Here is a 22,844-nt window from a genome sequence, read left to right on the forward strand (position 1 = left end):
AGAGATCAAACATCCTTCCATTGCAGTTACGAGGATGCTCTACTCTGTTCTTTAAACTGCAAGTAAAATATTGTAATTGTGTTTTAAATCTTGTTATAAAACTTGTTTCAAAAAATCCTCACTAACCCCCAAGAGGATTGTTTGAGGTGAAGTGAGGAGGGTGTTTGCTGATGCCGGAATTTAGGCTCTGTTGATACATGGGTCCATGTACAAAATCAAGGCTTCTAGATGGCGCAGAAGCATCTTAACTACAACGCTTGACATTGTTGGGCAACTCCTGGTGTTGCAGCAGGGACAATCGCTGACACTTTCCCTGGCCCTCTTTAAACAAAATAATAATAATAATAATAATAATAATAATAATAATAATAATAATAATAATAATAATATATTATTTGTACCCCACCCATCTGGCTGGGTTTCTCCAGCCACTCTGGGCAGTTTTCAACAAAAGATTAAAAATACATTAAAACATCAGACATTAAAAACTTCCCTAAACAGGGCTGCCTTCAGGTGTCTTCTAAAAGTCAGAGAGTTGTTTATTTCCTTGACATCTGATGGGAGGGCGTTCCACGGGGCGGGTGCCACCACTTAGCAGGCCCTCTGCCTGGTTCCCTGTAACTTGGCTTCGCGCAGTGAGGGAACCAGCAGAAGACCCTCGGCGCTGGACCTCAGTGTCCAGGCTGAATGATGGGGGTGGAGACGCTTCTTCGGGTATACTGGGCAGAGACCATTTAGGGCTTTAAAGGGCTTTGAATTGTGCTTGGAAACGTACTGGGAGCCAAAACAAAATAAAGCTCTGACCCCGTGCTCTGAACTGTATTGGGTGTAATCATTTAAATTGTGGGGCATTGTGGGGTTTTTAAAATGGCATCTACCTTCCCCTTCAAGGTAAGCCTGTCAGTAGCAACTAACAGAGGAAGGAGCCCACTCAATATTATTATTATTATTATTATTATTATTATTATTATTATTATTATTATTTCCCACCCATCTGGCCCTGGACAGAATAGTACCCAGTCACTGAACTCAGGAGACACGTAAACAATAGATGCATATTTTTATTCACATGGAAAAGCTGAAGCAAGCCATTATAGTATACATTTATACAAAGGATTTTGGGCGGAAAAAAACCAACCCCATACAAAGCAAGATGATCAGAAAATATGGTTCCTTATGAAATGCCATTATTACATACACTATCAAACCATTTTGAAAGTTTTATTTTTGTTTGGCAACAGTTTTATCAACAGTTCTATCAACCTTAAAAATGGTTCCCTTCCAAAAACAAAAAAGCACAAGATTCATGCAGCATGTATAGAAAGAATCCTGAGAGTTTGCCTTCCTTAGAAAAAACTGTAAAAAGATATATTTGCCTTTAAAAGTTCATAAAATGCAAATGCTATATTTATTGTCAAAACTATACAAAAATATGGACCTAACTTAATATTTACTTTAAAAAAGAAAAAGAAGAAGACCTTTTTATTAAAACCTCATTTCCTTGTGATTTTGGTAATAAACATAATTCTTAATTCCTGCTCTCAGAAAGAGAAAGAGAGAGGGAAAAAAGCCACAGTGTTGTTTACAGACTTTCTCAGGTTAGATTACATTAAGGCAGGCACTGGCAACTTCAAATCCAACAGCACCCAATGTCATGTGGTAGGGTCATCGTTTGGGGGGTACAGGCACCTTTTCCAATGAAAAGGCTTACTGTGATGGATACAACATGTGGGGCCTTGTGATGCCAGCCCCCTGGGTCAAGAAATCCCAGAAAAGGGGTTCTGTGATGAATGAGGTCCATTATCAAAGTGAGGGCCAAACTACACATTACGCCAAAAAATGTCTGCATTAATAGTAGCTGCTCCCCCACCCACCCACCCACCCACTCAAAGCCACCTTAGGCAATTCCCAGCACAGAAACGGCTGGATAGAGTGCTTAACCCACATCCACCCACTGCTTTTCTAGCTCCTCCCCAGAAAGGAATTGCCCTAAAAAAACAGCAGGTAGGGAAGGGGTTAAGCACCATCCCCTGTGGCTGCTTCTCTGTTGAAAACTACCCAGTCCCAAAGTGGCTTTGATTAGGAAAAAGCTGTTGCAGTTTTAATGCAGGTGTTTAATGCGTGTTATAAGGCATAGGTTGGCCCTTGCTTACCAAGGCTCTTCCAACTTACTCTTGCTTTAACTCTTCCCAAGCACACCCCAAATGGGCCATTCTAGAGTAAGTGGCTTTAGGCTAAGTTGATTAACTGAGTTTTCAGCCCATTGATCAGATAATTAATTAATGGGCTAAAACCACGTACACTTGAATAACAAATAAAAACAGTGGTTTCAAAGCAGGGGGAAGTGTACGTCCCTCGAAAAATTATGCACATGTGTGTTGCAGCTTGGAAGAGGAATTCCTGCCTTCTTGAATGAGAGAATGGGGAGAACTCTCTCCCCTGTGAGGGTGCCTGCCATCCTCATCTTTTGCCAAGTATCTGTATTCAAAACAAGTTTAAACAGCATTTTACAAATCTTCCCTTCGATGAATCAGGAGGCACCTTTTAATCAATTGCAAGGTTTTTAATCGATTGTTCCAACCGACTAAGCAACCAAACAGTTCAGCCCTACTATTTGTATACAAAACATGGAATTAAAAACATGTTCCTCGTGATCTGCAAAAGGAAGAGTACAAAAAATGAATACAAACCAGGCTATTTGGAATTTCATAATACACCTTTCCAATAGATAAATGTTCATAAAAATATCTCAAATCCTAAACCATGAAAAAGCAATTATAATACAATTATTTTTTGTTGTTGTTGTTCTGCTACATAAACCAGCTTTTCCATGAAACAAGGAGGCAAATTCAGGTATGAAAACATAATTTACTTATTGCTTTTGCTACAATTTTTGTTTTTTACATATAGTCATAAATTACACTATACAGTATAAAATATTTCATAGGAATACATTTTATGGTCTGTTTAGGTTTGCTGGTTTCAATTCTAGCAACAAATACAAAATCGAAAAAACAAGTCAACAATGAACAGTAAAGGCACTTCCGCTTTGCAAATAGAGTTGGTTCCTAATAGACTTTTTTTTCTGCTTTCCTCTATTAGAAAATCAAGTTGCTCTTTGTACATTTCATAGGTTGCTGAGGCACCGTAAAGGTTTAGAACATTCTAATTCCTCCAGGCTCCGAGAACATTCTTTGTCGCGTTAAGTCTTCATGTTTCCACCTCCGCTTTCCAATACTTCAACCACCACCACCACCCATCTTTTGAAAGTTTGGCTCCTCCTGCTTACGTCCCTTTGCAGACCCGCCTTCAAACTTCCACTTCCCGCGCTCCATCCTGGGTGTCACAGATCACCCCAATGTCAAAGCAGGTGACTATCATGACGTGCGACTTGCACAGATTCACACACTGCTCCAGTTCCTCAGTCACTTGTTCCAATGCCTCCAGGTAATCTTGCGACTCCTTGTCGAGATCAGGGTCAACCTCGACTGTTGGCATAAAGAGGGTTAGCATAAAGAGAGTTAGCATTAAAAAAGCGGCTTTGTTATCCAAACAGCAGTCTCTCTCGGAATCAACCCTGTTGAAGCTGTTCACCTGGCAAATGTCACAGGTGAGCAGCAGTTGCATCATGCTGGCTTCAAACAATGCTCCCCTCACTGTGACGTACCACACAATTGCATCAGGAGTTTGCAGAGTCTGGCGATAGCCTCTCTTGCATCTCCTGTGATGAGCTGGCCACCCTCTTCCACTATTTTTATGGTGGGGAAGGAGGGCATAGTAACAACTATGTCCTGATCTTGTTGTTCAGAGGAATAGCCACTCCAGTGAGACATGATTGCCTGTGTAGGGGGTATGGTTGTTTTGTTTGACAACCGCTATTCTGGTAGCAAGCAACATCCATTTGTCACAGTGAGAACCCAGTTCCACCCTAAAGTCCACACTGGCGCTGATGCATGTTAGGGACACAGGAAGCTACACAGACTCAGGCTACTGGTCTATTTAGCTCTGCCTATTATCGTTTATTTTATTTATTTCCTGAAGTGTTCCATGATCCACACTTTTCATGAAATCATATCAAGGCGGCATGCAACACATAAAAAGTACAATTCAGTCAAAACGTTCATAACTTGGGGGGGGGCACCATTAAAACCATCAGTAAATACTGATTGATTACAAAGCGAAAATCATGTCGCAAAGCCACAAACTGATGCAGAAATGGGGTGAACTGAACTTACGACTGGGAAAATGAGGAACCAGAAGAAACTGGCAGATTTGCTCACCCCTAGTCCGTATTTCTGCATCATCTACACACAGAATCTTTATCGCGACTTGCTGGGAAATACTTACATTCTCCTTTCCACTTGCTTGGATCCAACATCAACCTACACTTTGTTTCCTCCAACTCATCTTTCAAGAACTCATGCTTTGCTTTCACTTCTCTAATCCGCTGGTGGCGCCTCTCCAGGATTTTCAGCTTGGTATTAAAATATATCAGGCCCTTCGGGGGAGATGAAAATTACCGATTTGTTAATTTCGCTGGCCATCTGCCTGCTACTCTCCAAAAAAGCCCCACAAAAACCTATTGCCCTTATCATTCCGCTTCAACCACTGTTGTGCAGCACAAGCACAGAACATTAAACAGCAGAAGGGTTTTCTCCCTCCCTGCTACCCTTGCTGGAAGTGGACTTCCATGGATGCTAATCTAATAAAAGCAACATGCTATGAGCACTTTAAGGCATTTACTGCCACTCTCCCAGCTAATGTACTTCCCTACGAAACTCTTAAATTTCAGCCGTTACGAACAGAAATGGTTTCCTCACCGCTGCAAAAGAGTAAATATGTTTTAGTAAAGGAAAGGAAGGCTGCAAAATCTGAGTGGGCAAGATTCCCAATCCATCCTTGTGCGCCTCTCTCTCTCTCTCTCTATATATATATATATAGTGCCAAGTCATATAAAATATCAAGGAGAATCAATGAAGTTTAAACAGCTCCATAGGACTGTTGGAATAAGAAGGTCTTCAAGAGATGCCTTCAAGTACAAAAGCCATGATGCCTACGGAATCACTGCTGGAATGATATCCCACAGCATGACATTGGTGATGCCAAGTGCTCAGCTTCTATTTGATGCCAGTCGGGCTTTTGTAACACTGGGGACAGCTAAGAACCCATTGGTGCTGGAGGAGACTCTTGAGAGTCCCATGGACTGCAAGAAGATCAGACGTATCCACTCTTAAGGAAATCAGCCCTGAGTGCTCACTGAAAGGACAGATCCTGAAGCTGAGGCTCCAATACTTTGGCCACCTCATGAGAAGAGAAGACTCCCTGGAAAAGAGCCTGATGTTGGGAAAGATGGAGGGCACAAGGAGAAGGGGACGACAGAGGACGAGATGGTTGGACAGTGTTCTCGAAGCTACCAACGTGAGTTTGACTAAACAGCAGGAGTCATGGAGAGTCAGACACGACTAAACGACTAAACAACAACAACAAGCACTCCCCAGTGATCAAGCTGGGATGTCAGGGCTCAGAGTGGACCTTAAGGAACCCTGGACTCAAGTTGTTCAGGGCTTTGTATTTCAACACAAGTGCCTTGAACCCAGCCCAGTAATATATTGACATGCAAAGGAGGACTGGACTGGAATATCTGCGGGGGGGGGGGGAGGACGTGCATGTGCTTGCTTAAGCCTTCCCACACACTCCTTGTTTCCTCTGCAGCATCTTACCCCAGGTGCTTTTCTCCATTTGATTGGGAAATGCACATTCATATCTGAATGTGGGGCTATGGGATTGGGAGGAGGGAAGTGTTGCAGAAGAAAAGCAGGGGGAAGGGCTGAGACTCACATGAGTACATCCCTGATTTGGCTTCTCCAGGAGAAATGCTCCATGTTGCTATGTGCACACACTCTTCCTGCCTACCTCGTCTTTCATGCAAATGCTCCCCACTTTCTACTCACCCTAAGGGTTCTCTCTTGTTGCTGTTGTTTTAACAGACTGCAAGCCTGAGATTAGAGACCCCCCTCTCTCTAAGTGATCTGTAAGAACAATAACTGTGGGGACAAGTTAAATTACATCAGGTTGTATCCAATACTACCCATACTCAAGGTAGACCCATTGAAATTTATGGACGTGCCTGCTTTAGGTCCATTTATTCCCAATGGGTCTGACTCTGAATAGAAGTGGGTTGGCTACAACTCGTCCTCTTCACTTGGCATTCCTTAGCAAACACAGCAATTGGAAATTCTGTTTTGGTTGTTTTGGTCGGTATAAGGAAGATCCAAAGATATGACTTACCTTTTCAACATCCTGGAAAGGCTGTTGGTAGAAGAAAAAAGGAGAAGTTACCCTTTTTTTTGTATTAGGGGGTGAAAATGGCACCAGACAAATGACTGCAATCCCTGTCACCAACTCAGAATTAACTGAATTGTTTTCCCAATTACAAGTAAATTAAACTCACAACATCTTGAATTTAACAGAATCCTAACCGGGATGCTTTATGCCATTAATATAAAGAGTTAATGACCCTTTGGTGAAGAAAGCCCATAAAATTTCATCAAGCAGGCAATGATTATAAAGCCTTCTCGTAACGTATTAATTGATATTCTCCACTCACTCCATCAGCTACGTTAAACACAATTAATGGCAGACAGCAATTATTTTCTATGGGCATTGTACCCCAACATATGAATTTTTGATTTTTTTTTTATAAAAAGGATAACGAAAGTGCTTTAATTGCATTCCATTCTCCCCTAATGCCATGCGTGAGATTTAGAGCAACAACCCTGCCTTGAATGCTGTGCCGTTTAAATTGTCCGGAGTTACCATAAAATATGTGCTGACCTCAGTTTCCTCTTGTCTGTGCCGCTGTAATCGTTCCACATCATCAATCTCATAAACTTTAATTTCAAATGGCTCTTTCAAAGTGCCCGGCAAGGGTGGGAGATCAACCCATTGGCCGGTGACACTCTGCTTTCTCCCCAGGGACGCAGAATCTGGAAGAGGAGCTGGAATCAGTCGACGGCGCTGGAAACCTGAGATGATTTAAGAAAAAGGGGGGCAAAGCAAAACATTGAGCTTTTTTTTTTTTTTTTTTTTTTTTGCATTTTTCATCTAGCAAATCCATAAGCATGCCAAGCCAGACAAGCAGGCAGCTTACATCCACCTGCAGACAGTTAATAGTTATAAAAATCATATTTTAGCTTTGGAAGGGACTGTGAGGGTCATCAAGTTCAACCCCCTGCAATGCAGGAATCTTTTGCCCAACGTGGGGCTCCAACGCATGACCCTGAGATTAAGAATCTCCTGCTCTATAATAAATGCATTGCTATCTAGATGAACATAGCCACGATCCCAGAGAATTAAGTCCACTTGAACAAAATGGGCTCACTTCTGAGCAACCATACAAAGCATTATGCTGTTGGGATTAGTCACCTTGCCCAGCCCACCCCCCCCCCCGCAAAAAACCCCCTAAAACGCAGAGCAACATCAGAATGTATAGGAGTGCCAAAGCTCTAAGCACTCCAAAAGTTAAGCAGTAATTTATTGACAAGACGACAATTCCAATTGAGAAAAGGAAAGAGGCAAGAAAAAAGGCAAGACTTTAGAAAGCATTTCCTGGGGCAAAAGCAAATACAAATCCATCAGCCAGAAATACCTTCTCAATATGTACGCAACCTTACACAGCTGTTAATATTGATTTGTGGGAGAGACTTAAGAGGTTGATGTGCTATGAAAAGAGAACAGCTGCAGCCAGGTCTTTAAACTGATTGCTCTACAATGAAGCAAATTGGTCACTGAGGCCAGGAAACATACCATGATAGATACACATACACACAGACACAGACACAGACACAGACACAGACACAGACACAGACACAGACACAGACACAGACACAGACACAGACACAGACACAGACACACAGACACACACACACTGTAATATATGCGTGTATCTGAAGAAGTGTGCATGCACACGAAAGCTCATACCTAGAACTAACTCAGTTGGTCTTTAAGGTGCTACTGGAAGGAATTTTTTTATTTTGTTTTGACCATGGCAGACCAACACGGCTACCTATCTGTAACTGTAATATATGTGTTTGTGTGTATAAACATACATATTAGGGCACTAATGAAATGGTGCCATTCACAACCTTTCATGAGTTGTGAAATTGGGTACCACTGCATCAGTTACTGCCCACTCCCATTCATCATCGTGAGGGGCAAAAAGGTCCAATGTTTACTAACCTGCCAGGGGCAGGTAGAAGAAAGATGGAGAGCACCACAAAGGTGGGTGGCCTTTGTTATTTTGATAATGCAATCCATTTAATTCAAAGGGCCTGACTTGACATGAACAGGAAGTCAATCTCTCAGTTTTCTTAGTTTGACATTTCTGAAAATGCTAACATTTTCACCGTCTGGTGTTTCCAATGACAATAAATATGTGATTAATTCAATATCTAAGTCTGTACCCAATTGTATCTCTCTGCTTAGGGAAAGCCTGTTTACTCCATTGAAGGATTCTGCGCCCTTCCAAAATCATCTCCAGGTAGTTGGAGGGCCCCTTTGGGCAAGACCTATACAGTGTGAAGAGTGGAGGTGTTTAATTTGGCAATGTATAATGGACTACTGTAAATGATCTTATACTTGTAAACCATTTGAGGGGTTGGGGGGGAGAAGGAAAGTTGATATTGTTATTACTGTTGTCATAGCGTTCATTTTTTCTTTGTTTGTTAGTACTCATAGTGAAAATGTCTGTTGCCACCACCTGAAAAATCAAAAGCTACTTTAGCAAGACACGCTTCAGGGGGGAAAAGCTACTTTAGCAAAATAAGCCCCAAATGAATTGCTCTCTAACTTGGCTTGTCCACTATCAAACTAGATAATCTCTTACTCATTTCTTCCAGAAGTTGCAGGGGATGCTAGTCTAAGTAAACACTTATATGAGACGAAGCCACTTGGAACTGATTAAACAAGTGAATCTCCAATCTATTTCTAATTTCAGTTGATTGTCTAAATGCGTAGTAAAACTAATGAAAGCCTTAGGTTTGTAGCTAATTAGCAGCATTAATCACAAAGTTTAGTGCATTCTTTTTTTCTTGAAAAAAAAATTCTTTTATATCTTATTTATTTTCACTGGGGGACCTGCCAATCAGAGTTGTGCAAAGAGACGAATTAAATTCTGAAACGAAGCACGGCATCTTAAAAGGAATAGTTTTTAAAAGTATGATGAATTTGAAGGATTCCTTCCTGACCACGCCTCAAAAACCACAGCCTTAGATGGGGATGAAGGGCAGAAACAGGCTATTTGGGTTGCAAAGCAAAGCTGAAACAATCTCAGGGAAGTTGTGCCCCCCCCTTTAATTAAAACAATGAGAGCCCTGATCTGATTGGGACCATTGTGCATGAGGAGGAGGTTAAACCCCCACCCCTTCCCCCGCTGCGATAATGGAAAAATGAGCTCCTTGCAAAATAAACAGTGATGGGGGGACAACCTGTCTCAGGCATCAATATACAGTGGTGCCCCGCAAGACAAACGCCTCGCAAGACGGAAAACCCGCTAGACGAAAGGGTTTTCCGTTTTGGAGGCGCTTCGCAAAACGAATTTCCCTATGGGCTTGCTTTGCAAGACGAAATGTCTTGCGAGTTCCTGCGTTTTTTTTCCCTTTTCCCCCCCTTTTCCTAAGCTGCTAAGCCGCTTATCAGCTGATCCACTAAAAGCCGCTAAACCGCTAATAGCGCTAATCCGCTAAGCTGTCAATGGGCTTGCTTCGCAAGACGAAAAAACCACTAGACGAAGAGCCTCACGGAAGGGATTAATTTCATCTTGCGAGGCACCACTGTTTTTTTTTTTTACAGGCTAGTTGCAAGAAAGAGAAATGTTAAACCTTTCCCCCTGACACGTGGGGGTCCCAATCCAGACCACTGCCCCCACCCGGTGCTTGGTTCCAGTTTCCTGCTTCAAGCAACGCATCTGGAGTAATGTGCAAGGGAACCATTTAAATCCAAGGAAATGGGAATGTTCACAATAGAATAGTTGTGTGTCCGTCCCCCCAGCTCCTTTCCTTACCTGTTGATCTTTTCTTTGGGGATTTCAAACTTCTCATGCGACCAGGCGAAGACATGCCACTTTCGCTCATGGAATCGTGCGCCGAGGATGCACTGCCGGTGGCTTCGCTGTCACGGATCATGCTTTCGTAGCCGCTGCTGCCGCCGCTGTGGTAGAAAAGAGCCGTCCGGCCCATTGCTGGGGGCAGCTCCCCACTCAGGACGCTGCTGTTGTCGCTCCCGTGCCCGCTGCTGTAGCGCTGAGGCCGCCTTGGGGCAGTTATCTTGCTGTACGGAGACGGCAGCACCGGGACCTGCGACTTCTCGTCGCTCAGATTAATCCCGCTGTCGTTGCCGCTGTCGGAGTCCGTCGACACCCGGAAGTGGCTCATCTTGACCGAACTGCCCGATGCCAGCTCGTTCACACGGCTGTTGGCTGCCCTGATGGCCTGTTTGGTCCCCATGATGGTTCCTCGACCCGGCTTGCTGCTTACACCTTGCAGAGACCGCGGCACGGCTTTCCCACTCAAGGGGATGCCGGAGGTCTTCCCAACGGACGGAGTCAACGATTTCACAGAGGAGCTCAAAGACTTGGACCCGCTGGCCGAAAGGCTGCGGCTCTTATTCCCGTTGGCCGGTGTCTTCTGGCTTGCGGCACCTTTGGCCTGGCTGTTTTTGCCGGGCAAAGGTGTGGTGAGCGATGGAGGCGATGTCAAGCCAGAAGGGACAGGGGGAACTCCAAGCCTTGGAACCATCCGGCCATTCCTGCCATTCCCAATGCTGCCATTTTCCCTACTCAGGTTGGCTTTCGATCCGACTGACGTCAGGCTGTCGCACCTCTCGAGGGACATGTGGCTCCCGTATCGATGGACAGCTTCATTTTTGGATGCCTTTGCCTTCAAACTAGATGTCGCTTTGGGCAAGGAGTGGTCTGCCTTAAGGTTGCCTCTGCCGCCACTGTTTTCGGTAGCGCACAACCCAGCTCTCAATCGCAAATCAAACTCGTCCTCGTTCTTCGATGTAGTGGCCCTAGCAAGGTCCAGTCCTGAGGCCTTCCCCCCACCGTTCTGTATCCCGCCATTTTTCTGCTCGAGGCTTGATTTACGCACGGGGGGTGCTGGAGGTATTGTCCCACTTGGCCTGGGCAACATGCTGGATTTTTGCTGTAGGGTTTTCTTTTTCAGGCTTCCGGTGGCAAAAACAGCTTCACAACTTCCCCTGCTCATAGCTTCTGCAGCCGCACCGCTGCTGTGCGACACAGGAACCACACCCAGTGTTGTAGCACCTCTCCTGAGCTGTGGCATTTTTGTGACGGCATCGGGTTTTTTAGCCGCTCCGCTGGACGTTTTGCAGGCCATTTCACAACCATCGACAACCCTCTGTGAACAAGCAAGCATTGTCTGGGATTTTGTCGGCCTAGCTGTGCCATCTAAATGTTGGGCAGTCTTCGCCGACTGCTTCTCAGCGCTGAACATGGGAGAGTTTGGAGATATCAGTGAGTCTGCTTCCAAATGATCACCTGTACGAACCAGCCAGGGGTCTTCAAACATCACACGTGGTTTCTGCAGTTCCTTACAGCTGAGGGTGCTGTTGTTGTGGGTTGGGGGTGAGGTAGCTTTTGTTCTCCGGGGAAGACTGGAGTGTATCGTTTCTATCACCATTGTGTTTTGAGAGCTGGAAGGCTTAGCGTACGCTGGCTGGTCGGTGATGCAAAGAGCACTTTCTGTCTGAGATGCTTTGGTTACATCGCAGTTCTGAGGACTCCTGTTGACCCCTGGTGATGCTCTGATGGAAATCATGCTCTTGCTCTCCGGCTCCGAAAAGCAGAAGCCGCTGTCGTTTAGGGCGGCTTGCAAGGGAACAGGAGCGTTGGGAGAACCCATGATAAAGGGCTCCTCAGACTTGCTGCAGCTGTAAGAGGACTGAGCAAGAAAACCATCGCCGGACCGGCAGCCATCGCTCTCAATCGTACAGATGCTGACTTCACTTAGCCACGAGCTGATGGAGGAACGTCTGCTACTGCTCGAGAACGGGTCTTCAGCAAAAGGCACGACGATATCAATGTTGACACCGGTGGCACTTGCCTGGGAGGTATAAGCATCAAACTCATCATTTATACTGCTGATGATACTAACTGGCCTGGATCCAGAGGCAAGGGCCTGCAGGGAGCAGTCGCTGTTGAAGCTGATGATGCTGGCAGGCCTCCCGTTATCCAAGATCCCGCTGATGGACAACTCCTCAACAACCGTGAAGACAAGCTCATCTTCGCCATTGAGCTCCACAGGCTGCTGCAATGTCACCGTCGTCGTCAGGATATCCCGGTCGAAGCACTTGCTTCGGAAAGATGACCGGAACCTATGGACCTCTATGCCATCTCCTTGGTGCTCTGTGTTGCTGGATGCCGAAAATGTGCTTCCTTCAGGGTTAGATTCAGATTCGCTACCCACTTGCTTGCTCATTCCCACGGGAGGCGTCCTGATTGCGTTACAGTGGTCAAACTTCAGATACGTTTGCTTGGTCCTCATTGGAGACTCCTGCTGCTGCTGAGGGGGTGGGGGTGCAGGGCTGGGCAACGGCCTCTTGGCATACAAAGATTTCTCTTTTACAACCGGCTCAGCAACGGCTTGGCTTGGCTCCTGCTCCTTAGCGGTATTACATGCTGGCAACTTATAGGAGTCCTCCTTCTCTCCGTCCGAGTCCGCTCTCTTGCCTTCAGGCTTGGCTTGCTGTTTGGCGTGTTCCATCTTCGTGGGAGGGGCCTTCTTCTCGGGGCAGCTGCCATTGCGCTGGAAGTAAAGGCTGTGTCCTTTTTTGGGAGGCCCCGTTTCCTGCAAGGCTGTTTTTTTAAATCCCCCAGGAGGAGACGGTGGTTTTGGTTTGGACTGTTCGCTTTCTGTACTCGCTGGGACGGGGCCACTGCAAGACGTGCCGGGGGCTTCCCCACCAAGGAACTTGGCAGGCTCTTCGCTTCCGTCGATGCATTCCAGCCGCTCCTGCAGCTCTGCGAAAGTGTTGCACTTAAAAAGGTCTTTGTCGGAGCTCTTTGCAAGGCCAGGGGTGTCCTTGTTTCTTTTCTTGTTCAGGGAAGGGATGATGGGAACAAACTCTGGGGGGCCTTCGTTATCTGTCAGCTCCCGGTCCGACAAAGCTGCACCGTTGGGACCCACATAGATGACTGTGTCGCAGGACTGTTCGCTGCTTGAGGAATAATCAGTCTCATTGGAAAGGTTCAGCACAGGAATGTCAGGGTCAAGAGCTACAGTCCTTGGGTGAAATGGCCTCAGGTGAGGAGGTCTTCGTATGTGTCCCTCTTCACATGAGCTTTCTCCTCCAGAAGAGCTGGATGCATACTGTCAATTGCACAAAACAATAAAATGCATTTTTTCGCATTAAATGCATTAAGTAGGGTGAGAGGCAGGTATATCCCTCCCACCCAGTGGCATTTGTAGTTCCACGCCCCAAATCTTATTCTCTACTATAATTTTGAGCAACATTTATAAATAGTCACGCTACAGAAAATTTGTTTGGCTCCCTGCAACAGATTTAGAGCACTTGGTCCATTCAAGCAACGCAGAAACTGTAGCCGCCCACAACTGAAAAGACCTTCAGCATTGTTTTGCCACAGCAGGAGCACCGATCCTGGTAACTTCTGGTTTGTTGTTGTTGTGTTAACTAAGAAGTTCTCTGATTATGATGCTATATCATCTTGTTGTATCCTATTGTTATTATTTATAGTCTGCCTTTTTCCCAGACCAGGACTCAAGGCGGCTTATGGATAGAATACTGAGGGAACTTCAGGGGATGTTAGAGGCAGCCTCCTGGGAGCAGAAGTGGCGGTAAAGTTTCCCATCCCTTTGAAAAGCCCTCAAGTGCACCCGCCTACTGCCTACAAAAGGGACGGCAAAGTTCAGTGGGGAACATTTCATAGCACCTGCATATGCAATCCCAATATCTGATTTGCTTCTGTGCTGCTACCTTCTGAGTAGTGATTTTATTGCTGGGACAGACACTGAGTTACTGCATTTTTAAAAAATAAAAAAAGCACTCGTTGCTTTGCAGCTTGTATCAGGCAAGTAAGATACATGAGTTAATGCTTGAGACAGACTCAGGGCATGCTGCTGCCACAAACCATCTCCACTCTTTAGAGGTGTAAAAACAGCAGACATTATCCCTGGGTCAAGTATGGCAACCTAGACTTATATAGTCTACCACACTGTTCTTCAACCCTTGGTCTCCAGAAGTTGTTGGACTACTACTCCCATCATCCTTTGCAAGCTTTGCCAATAGTCAGGGGAAATGGGACCTGCAGTCTAACACACGGGGACCTAGGTTGAGGAATTCTGAGGTAGAGGAGAGAACTCTTGCTTCGCTGGTTTTGCGCACCAACCTTGGATTTCTTCTTCCTCATCCTATGGATACGGGAGGCAAGCTGGATTGTTGTGAGACTTTCTGCATAATTAGCCGGGGAATCCGATATGTGAGCTAGCATGGTCGTCCTGCAGTTGATGTTCCCGAGCGATTCTCTCAGCAGCATGGTCAGTTTGTTGTCCCTGGGGAACACGAGAGAAACACAAATAAAAACACGAGAAAAGCTTTACTGGAGCAGACCAAAGGCCTGTCTAGTCCAGCTCCCTATCCTTACAATGGCCAACCAGCTGCTATAGGAAGCCTTTAAGCAGGACCTGAGTGCAATGGCTCAGTGTCTATAATAACTTACAATTCTTTCCTTAGGCTTTCTAAGCACCACTTGTAGTTTATTCACTTGTGTTTGTTTTCTAAGGTTATATGCGAGTGTGAGATTTTCCATGCATGAGCCATCTCATGCTCACGTATAACCTTCAAGGAGAAAGCAATCCAGCCCAATTTTGCAATAAAATAAAAATAGCATGCGCCTTATTGTGCTATTCTCTTTTTTCCCTTCTTTGAAATAATTTTTATTTGGTTTTACAAGTATAAAACTTTAACAATACAATCATACACATCCACATTTACAGATTCCTCCAAATCTCTTGACTTCCCACCTCCCCTCCATGGGTCCTATTATTAAACCTTTTCTACTGCATCTTTCCCAATAATCTGTATTTTGTATAACTCCATTGTCTCCATAGTACTTGCTACATTACAAGCGTTATTGTAAGCCTGCTAATGTTTTCATTTGTTTCTAGCGGTCTCCAAGATAAATTATGAATTTTTCCCAGTCTTTGTTAGGACCGGTGCTATTTTCACACTGCTTTCATACTAAAAGGAACAAAACAACGCTGGCCTTACAAGAGACTTGGGGGAAAGGCTTTCTTGGGGGGTCGGAGGAAAGAACTAACAGGAAGCAGCTACATGTGGACATTATCCGGACACAGAGGAATCCTTTCTGATTGCTTGGAGAAGGAAGTAACTAAATCTGGGGCTGTAACATCCAACAGTGTAACACCTTTAAGGCACCACCTGACCTGGACTATAGGTAGGTGATAAGGCTTTGAAAAGCAATCTGAAAATCAGGTCAGAGGCCACGAGTTTCACATGGGTGCACTTACTTGTAGGGCACATGTTTGGCATCATTGATTAAGGCCAGAATGACACTGCCCAAGGCGGAGAGAGACAGGCAGAAGGAGCCCCCTCCATCTCGACTCTTGCTTAGAACCTTCTCACAGCTTCCCAGGTCAATGAGATGTAAACGGCTGCGTCCGCCTGACACTGAAAAGCAACAGCAACACCACTTACACAACGCTCGCTAATCCAACCCTGGCTGGAATGGCAGGGAATCATCTAGTCCAACCCCCCGCAATGCAGCAATCTCAGCTGAAGCATCCATGACAGATGGCCATCCGTCATGGAATTAAATGGTGATGGGTAGATGGATGTAAAGCTTCAGTGAACAGGCAAAATTAGCTGACCAATGCACCAAATTCTATGGGCAGTCGGTATTTAAGTCACAGCTCCCAAAGAACTCAGCTTACTTTCATACAGCATGAACCAACTTGAAAAGGCGCAAGGATATGTCAAAGGCAAGAGCTTGTTGAAAGAAAGGGATAGAACTTCCTGCAAAATCCCAATGGCCAAGCAGATGGGACTGTCTGCAAAGGCGTACAATTGCCCCAACCCAGCAAAATGAATTCTTGTCTAATATTAACCCGGTTCCACATGGATTCACTCTTCTAAAATAAGCGAAGGCAGTACAAATTAAATGTGAGACAGATCAACGTACTTCCGCCTTTTCCTCCTTTCTCCATGCGATACTGATAGATGTGGAGGGTGAAGAGCATGTGCGAATTCCTCCGATCCTCTTCGTTGCACTCGGGTTTGCTCGTACTCCTGGCTGCCAGGGCTGCGTCAAGGAAGAAAGCAGCCTTCTCTGCTGTTGGGGCCCTTAATTCGCTTTGATTTTGAAGCTGGAATATAAACAAGAAAACGACTAATTAAGACGGGGTAACTGATCCCCCCCCCCTCTCTGAAGAGAGCAAGCCTCAAGGGTGCTAACGGAAACAAATATGTACACTCTGGGATTAGGGATTAAAAATGGGGAAAAGCAATTAAAAAGTATCATCTTTAAAATTGGTGAGAATTGTTGTCAGATGAAAGGAATTCTTAAAAACATTTATATAAATAAACCAGGGAACAAGGGTAAATCAGAATTTCAAAACTGCCCTGAGATCACATACCTGAGTTCCGCATATCGGATCCTCGCGCAGATAGACCCCTGGAGACTGCCCGTCCTGCAGGCTGCCGGTGGCTACTTCAGCTAACAAATCCTGAAGGTTTTCATCTTTCCCACTGATCTCCACAGCAGACACGCGAATGGAGAAACGAGTGCCGGTCTTCTCCTTCCGCTCGTTGATTAGTTTGAAGAGCCACGAGATGGCACAGGGAACAATGCCGAGACTTTGGGTGGAGTTATCCTTTCCAATCATCGTGTAGGATTTGCCTGGAAGGGAAAGTGGAAATTTTATAATCATCAAGCACACAGTGGTAGCCCCGGCGCTGTCTTGCTCTGGAAGGCAACGGGTGTGCGCATCAGCACTGTTCTTCTTACTGAAGAGAAAGAAGTAGGGGAGGGATGTTCTCCACTTTGCCTCTCTTTGTCCCTGTAGGTTCCTGTGTTGTGCTTCCTGTGTGGCTCATGGCGTAGAGAACCTTAGTCCCAGGGGTGAAATCCCAGGCCTCTCTGTTCACCCATCAAGACTCTACCCAGGCCACACACCTCACTGGCCTTCCTCTGCACCCAGAGAGGATGGATAATAATAATAATAATAATAATAATAATAATAATAATAATAATAATAATAATATATTTATACCCTGCCCATCTGGCTGGGTTTCCCCAGCCACTCTGGGTGCCTCCCAACAGAATATTAAAAACACGATAAAACATCAAACATTAAATATGTCCCTAAACGAGGCTGCCTTCAAATGTCTTCTAAAAGTCCGGTAGTTGTTTATTTCCTTCACATCTGAAGGGAGGGCGTTCCACAGGGTGGACACCACTACCGAGAAGGCCCTCTGTCTGGTTCCCTGTAACCTCACTTCTCGCAGTGAGGGAACCGCCAGAAGACCCTCAGAGCTCAACATGCATTCATGTGTCTGTGTGAAGAAACTTACGACTGACTGAAATGTCGTCAACTATACAAAAGTTAGGACTCCCCTCATTTGTTTTGCCCGCTTTTACCTCAGGCCCTGCTGACCCCTGGCATGCAGCCTCTGGAAGTCCACCCTCAAGGGAAAGATGGCTGCCTGCCTTCAACACAGCTGCCCGCCCTGTCAATTACTGTGCTGGTGGGGGAGAGAACAAGGCGACATCACTCAAGATGCCTCAAGGAACACTGTGAGGTGAAATGATTTTCCCCTCATTGAACCTGGAAATGGAGGCTAAGAGTCTGAAGTATTACTCCGCTTTGTGGTGATCGGGGGTTGACCGTGAACTCCACAACCCATAACTATATTGCCCATGCAGCTCTCTGCAGCTGAGGGATTGGCAGTCGGCCGTAAGAAGAAACCATCTGTCTTTGAGGAATCAGAAAAAAATACCCCTATTCGAACATGCCCTTATATCAGGGTGGTGCAATGTGTGGCCCTCAAAGCCTTTTTCGGTTGTCTTTGGCAACATTTGAGGCCCCTGTGTGCCCTGACAGGGTCTAAGAGTGCTCCCCTTTCCTTTCCTTTCCTTTCCAAAGGCTAGTTGGAGCTTTGCCTGTTTTTTGAGAAGGACGCGTGAGGGCTCTAGGACACTGCCAGAGCCTTGCACCTACTTCCTAAAGCTGGGCGCCTAGCTTAGCCAGCTTTGGGCAGGCAACCTGAGGGCTGGGCAGGGGTGTCAAATTTTGGCCTCACTTCCCTCCAACCTCACGTGTGCATGACAAGACAGTGTGCGGTCCACTGGTTCCATGCTAAAAGTACTCTAGTGGCCCACTTGGTATAAAAGGTTGGGCCACTCTACCTTGGATTACAGATAACTCCAAACACAGAGACAATGGGAGAGAACAGATGTAAAAAGTACACTTTGCGTATGTCATTATTAATCCTTAGGTATTAAACTCAATTAATTTCTCCCAGTCTTGGCTAACCCCCCCCCCCAGCCAATTAATTTGTTGAAGCCTTATGGATCTTTTGATTTTTATCACACCTTTCCCTACCCAAAAAAGGAAAAAAAAAGCTGTTCCTGAAGCAACGAGTGTGTATGTTTTCGTGTGTGTGGCTGAATTTTCACTCTGCCCCCCCCCCCACCAATGGATTGAAAGAAAAAGTGGGGGGAACCTTAAGGTCCCAATGCAAAAATAAAGCAGGAGAAGTTTGCAAAGCTAATTAAAAAGAAATTCTAATCTATTCATATACTCCAGGTTTATTGTTCCAAGGGCTGACAGCATGTAATTACCAGACTGACATAGTAATTAACTGTAATGAATTTGGGAGCTCACCAAGCTTGACATGGCCAAAGCAAAAGATGCAGCCATCTGCACCATTCACGACAGACTGGATTACTTCTGCGACTGTTCCGGAACAAACCTCAGCCTAGAAAGGAAGTTGGAAACCCGTCACGGAGCATGTAATCGGCATGTGCTTTCCCATGCCTTTGACACGAGAGAAAAAACCCAAACACAATGTTGTTGCGCATTTCATGCCATTAGTCGTATTATTTTAGTGTCTACATCTCATTTTCTACATCTCTAATAAAAACTACTATCTAAGCCCACAATAGTTTCGTATCCCATTATCCCAGCTCCCATGGAGTATCAATTTTATGACCTCGGTAACAAAGGAGATGCTCTCCATCGAAGCATAGGGCTAATATAATATCTCATCCATGCATTCGCAGTAATAAGCAGTGGCTTCACTGCCAAGGAGCTCCACCAGACATTGGCTTAGGGAAGGCGGGGGGACGAGCGGACGGATTCTGGAGCTTCAAATTAAAATTTTGAAATTTCTCTTGTTTTATCTTAGCTATGGGAACTATAACCATTGGAACCCACGGTGGGGGGAAGCATTTTGGAAAATGCACGGAAATAATGAGAAAGAGGAAGAATGAGTTACTTGTGCAAACTTTCCCTACACTTTTGGGTCTTGTCTACAGGGGAAGGTGTTTGTGTCATGTCCCCACACCCCAAAAAAATATTCTTACTATTGGTCCATATCCAACACAACACAGCCTCCTCTTCTGTCCCCTCCAGCCCCACAACCATGCACCTTCAAGTAAGTTTTGGAGGGTTAGGGCACCCTCCAGAGCAGATTTTTTGGGGGTGCAGACAGAACAGGGAATGAAAACCCCAATGTGTTGCGTGCGTGAAGCACTGGTTGCCACCTGCTATTATTTGAACTTAGTTGGTTGCTAGACAGAAAAGTTTCCAAGCAACTTAGGAAACTTGTGAGCAATATGGGAAGGGAGTGAGCTATCCCCCCTGTGGCAGAAATGCACACCTCACCAGTTCAAACAAGACAGGGGCACAGGGGAAAGAAGTGCAAGTCAACTCACACTTGCTCTCTTACTGCATTCTGGCTTCTACTTTATAGCACATTTTGCATTACTTCCAGCCTTCCAGAGAAGTTTGGGTTGCCTTGCATTTCCAATCCATTTGCGTTTCGGGATATCAAATAACATGGCAGAACTAGATGCTCTACTTTGATGTCTGTCAAACACTAAAGCTTGCCAAATGCTTAACATTTTGAAAACGTGAGGTTTTGACAGAGCTTCGAAACTGACAGAAATCAGAAGTCTACAGTATAATCTTTTTGCACCGTTCAAATCCCAAATTCAAAAAATTAATTCAAGCTTCTTTTCTGGTCTCCACGGCTATGAGAGACATCAGCATACATGGAACCTGCAGAGGGAGATTTGGGGAGGAGGAAGGCCCATTACCCCTAGTCTCAACCTACTTCTGTCAGACACCCACACATTTCCTTAGTCCAGGCATCCCCAAACTTGACCCTCCAGATGTTTTGGGACTACAATTCCCATCATCCCTGACTACTGGTCCTGTTAGCTAGGGATGATAGACGTTGTAGTCCCAAAACATCTGGAGGGCCAAGTTTGGGGATGCCTGCTTTAGTCCAATTCCTCTTTCTTCTTCTAATTAATCAAGTGGATGACACTGCCAAATTACTTGGGGCCAAGGGTTCATGCACCACCTCCTCCCTCCCCTTGCATGTGCACCCTGATGCCCAGCCTAACTTCCTGGTTTGAGCAAATCACAGTTTGCCGTGCATCTGAGTTGGGGAAACTGTAGTTTGCACAAATAATACCGTGACAATAACTCTGAGAGATGAAGGTTTGAAATTGTTGTGGGGAACCAATGTGAGTACAACAGGCTTTCAGTTACCCCTGCAACTTATGGAGGACAATAGGAACAGTGGTGGAGTGAAAGGGTTAGAATACCAGCATATTGCTTTGGAGCCATGTGTAGCTAAAGAGTTTGAAGTTTGGAAACCGTGATCTTCATGGTTAGGAATTCACATGATCCACGCCCTTAAAACACACCATAAAAACCACTGCTCTGTTGTGTCCTTCTCAGCTAAACACCTGAAGATGTGATAGATGTGGAATACCTCCTAAAATATCTATAAATGGTCTCCTGAACCCAAGGCTTAGAGAGGCATGTGATTGTGAACTGTGCCACTGCAATTCACAGGTTGTGTGTGTGTGTGTTGCTTTAAATAACACAAGGAAGTACAGCAGGGAAGTATTCATAGAGCAGAATTATCTCCACAGATATTGCTTCTTAATTTCACATCTGGGCTAAATTAAAACATCGTGAGACCTTGCGAACTGACTATTAATTAGCATGCCTTCCCAGTAATTAAACCAACTAATTCAAAGGGGAGAAAATTCATCCTAAAAGCTGCGAAGAATTTTCCTGCTGAAATTAAAATGCCACGGCAGCGACCCAAATTATTAGCATTATATCCTCAGATCTGGTACCTGGGAAGCATCCTGGGGGAATACAGCATCAAAGGCAAACATCTTTGGGACGGCTACTGCTCCTCTTCGGTGGCCAGCATTGGAAAGGCTGCTGGTAGATGGGTCATAAAGTGTGATCTGCTTTTTCCGCGGGTCCACCTTCAAAAACGACATGGATTCCGATGTGTCATGTGTTCCTTGCGACGGGCAAATTCTCACCATCACTTTTACCTGCAAGTCGTCAAAAATGCATGGGTTTAGCTCCAAACGAAAACTGAGCTCAGACTTAAGATCATGACCACTGGGTCCATCACCTCCTGGCAAATAGAAGGGGAAGAAATGGAGGCAGTGAGAGATTTTAATTTCTTGGGCTCCGTGATCACTGCAGATGGTGACAGCAGTCATGAAATTAAAAGACGCCTGCTTCTTGGGAGAAAAGCAATGACAAACCTAGACAGCATCTTAAAAAGCAGAGACATCACCTTGCCAACAAAGGTCCGTATAGTTAAAGCTATGGTTTTCCCAGTAGTGATGTATGGAAGTGAGAGCTGATCGCCAAATAATTGATGCTTTTGAATTATGGTGCTGGAGGAGACTCTTGAGAGTCCCATGGACTCCAAGAAGATCAAATCTATCCATTCTGAAGGAAATCAGCCCTGAGTGCTCACTGGAAGGACAGATCCTGAAGCTGAGACTCCAATACTTTGGCCACCTCGTGAGAAGAGAAGACTCCCTGGAAAAGAACCTGATGTTGGGAAAGATGGAGGGCACAAGGAGAAGGGGATGACAGAGGACAGGATGGTTGGACAGTGTTCTCGAAGCTACCAGCATGAGTTTGACCTAACTGCGGGAGGCAGTGGAAGACAGAAGTGCCTGGCATGCTCTGGTCCATGGGGTTACGAAGAGTCAGACACGACTAAACAACAACAATTTCACCACCCACACAGGAAACGGTCTTATAGTGAAGTCAGACTGTTGGTCAGCATTTGAAATTCACTGGGTGCCAGATGCATTTTGCACCTGGCTACTGACCACTTGCGACCAAGTGTAGATGCCAGGGCACCAGAATGGCGCCTGACATCTCCACCATCTGGAGGTGCATGCCTGGCGATCCTTGGATCTGGACTGTTTTCACACACTAACAACACATCCAGTAGAATTCTATCTGTTGTATTTTATCTACACAACCGGAATGAATTTCAGGAACCCAAAAGTTGTATTGAAAAATATGGCTTTCAAGCCAACTGCCCCAAAATGACAACTAGGCATTCAGTTTTGGTGACTGTAACCCTGGTTTAAGGAGCCATTTGGCACCTAGATTATACAGTATATCTTAAGTTTCTAACGCTGCTTGGTCCACCCAGCATAGCACTGATTATGCCACTTGGAATCGGCTTTTTGACAAGGGTTTTTTCCAGCTCTGGCTAGA

The 22,844-nt window shown here is 45.3% G+C and overlaps 1 protein-coding gene across 2 annotated transcripts in view; it reads right to left on the reverse strand.

Moving 5' to 3' along the window:
- Positions 1 to 1,043: 1,043 nt before the first annotated feature.
- Positions 1,044 to 22,844, reverse strand: part of KIF26A (kinesin family member 26A) — a 179,595-nt gene continuing 157,794 nt past the window's right edge. For both annotated transcript variants that reach the window (XM_081857681.1, XM_081857682.1), the window contains exons 6-16: positions 21,437 to 21,646; positions 18,942 to 19,035; positions 16,692 to 16,954; positions 16,238 to 16,421; positions 15,567 to 15,726; positions 14,426 to 14,588; positions 10,061 to 13,388; positions 6,835 to 7,025; positions 6,289 to 6,309; positions 4,348 to 4,498; positions 1,044 to 3,488 (exon numbers count right to left, since the gene is read on the reverse strand). In XM_081857681.1, the coding sequence (XP_081713807.1) occupies positions 3,310 to 3,488; positions 4,348 to 4,498; positions 6,289 to 6,309; positions 6,835 to 7,025; positions 10,061 to 13,388; positions 14,426 to 14,588; positions 15,567 to 15,726; positions 16,238 to 16,421; positions 16,692 to 16,954; positions 18,942 to 19,035; positions 21,437 to 21,646 (4,944 nt within the window). In that variant the 3' untranslated portion in view covers positions 1,044 to 3,309. The remainder of the gene's footprint in view (positions 3,489 to 4,347; positions 4,499 to 6,288; positions 6,310 to 6,834; positions 7,026 to 10,060; positions 13,389 to 14,425; positions 14,589 to 15,566; positions 15,727 to 16,237; positions 16,422 to 16,691; positions 16,955 to 18,941; positions 19,036 to 21,436; positions 21,647 to 22,844) is intronic.

Source organism: Podarcis erhardii (assembly GCF_964252035.2).
Source record: "Podarcis erhardii genome assembly, chromosome: 1".
Taxonomy (NCBI): Eukaryota; Metazoa; Chordata; class Lepidosauria; order Squamata; family Lacertidae; genus Podarcis; species Podarcis erhardii.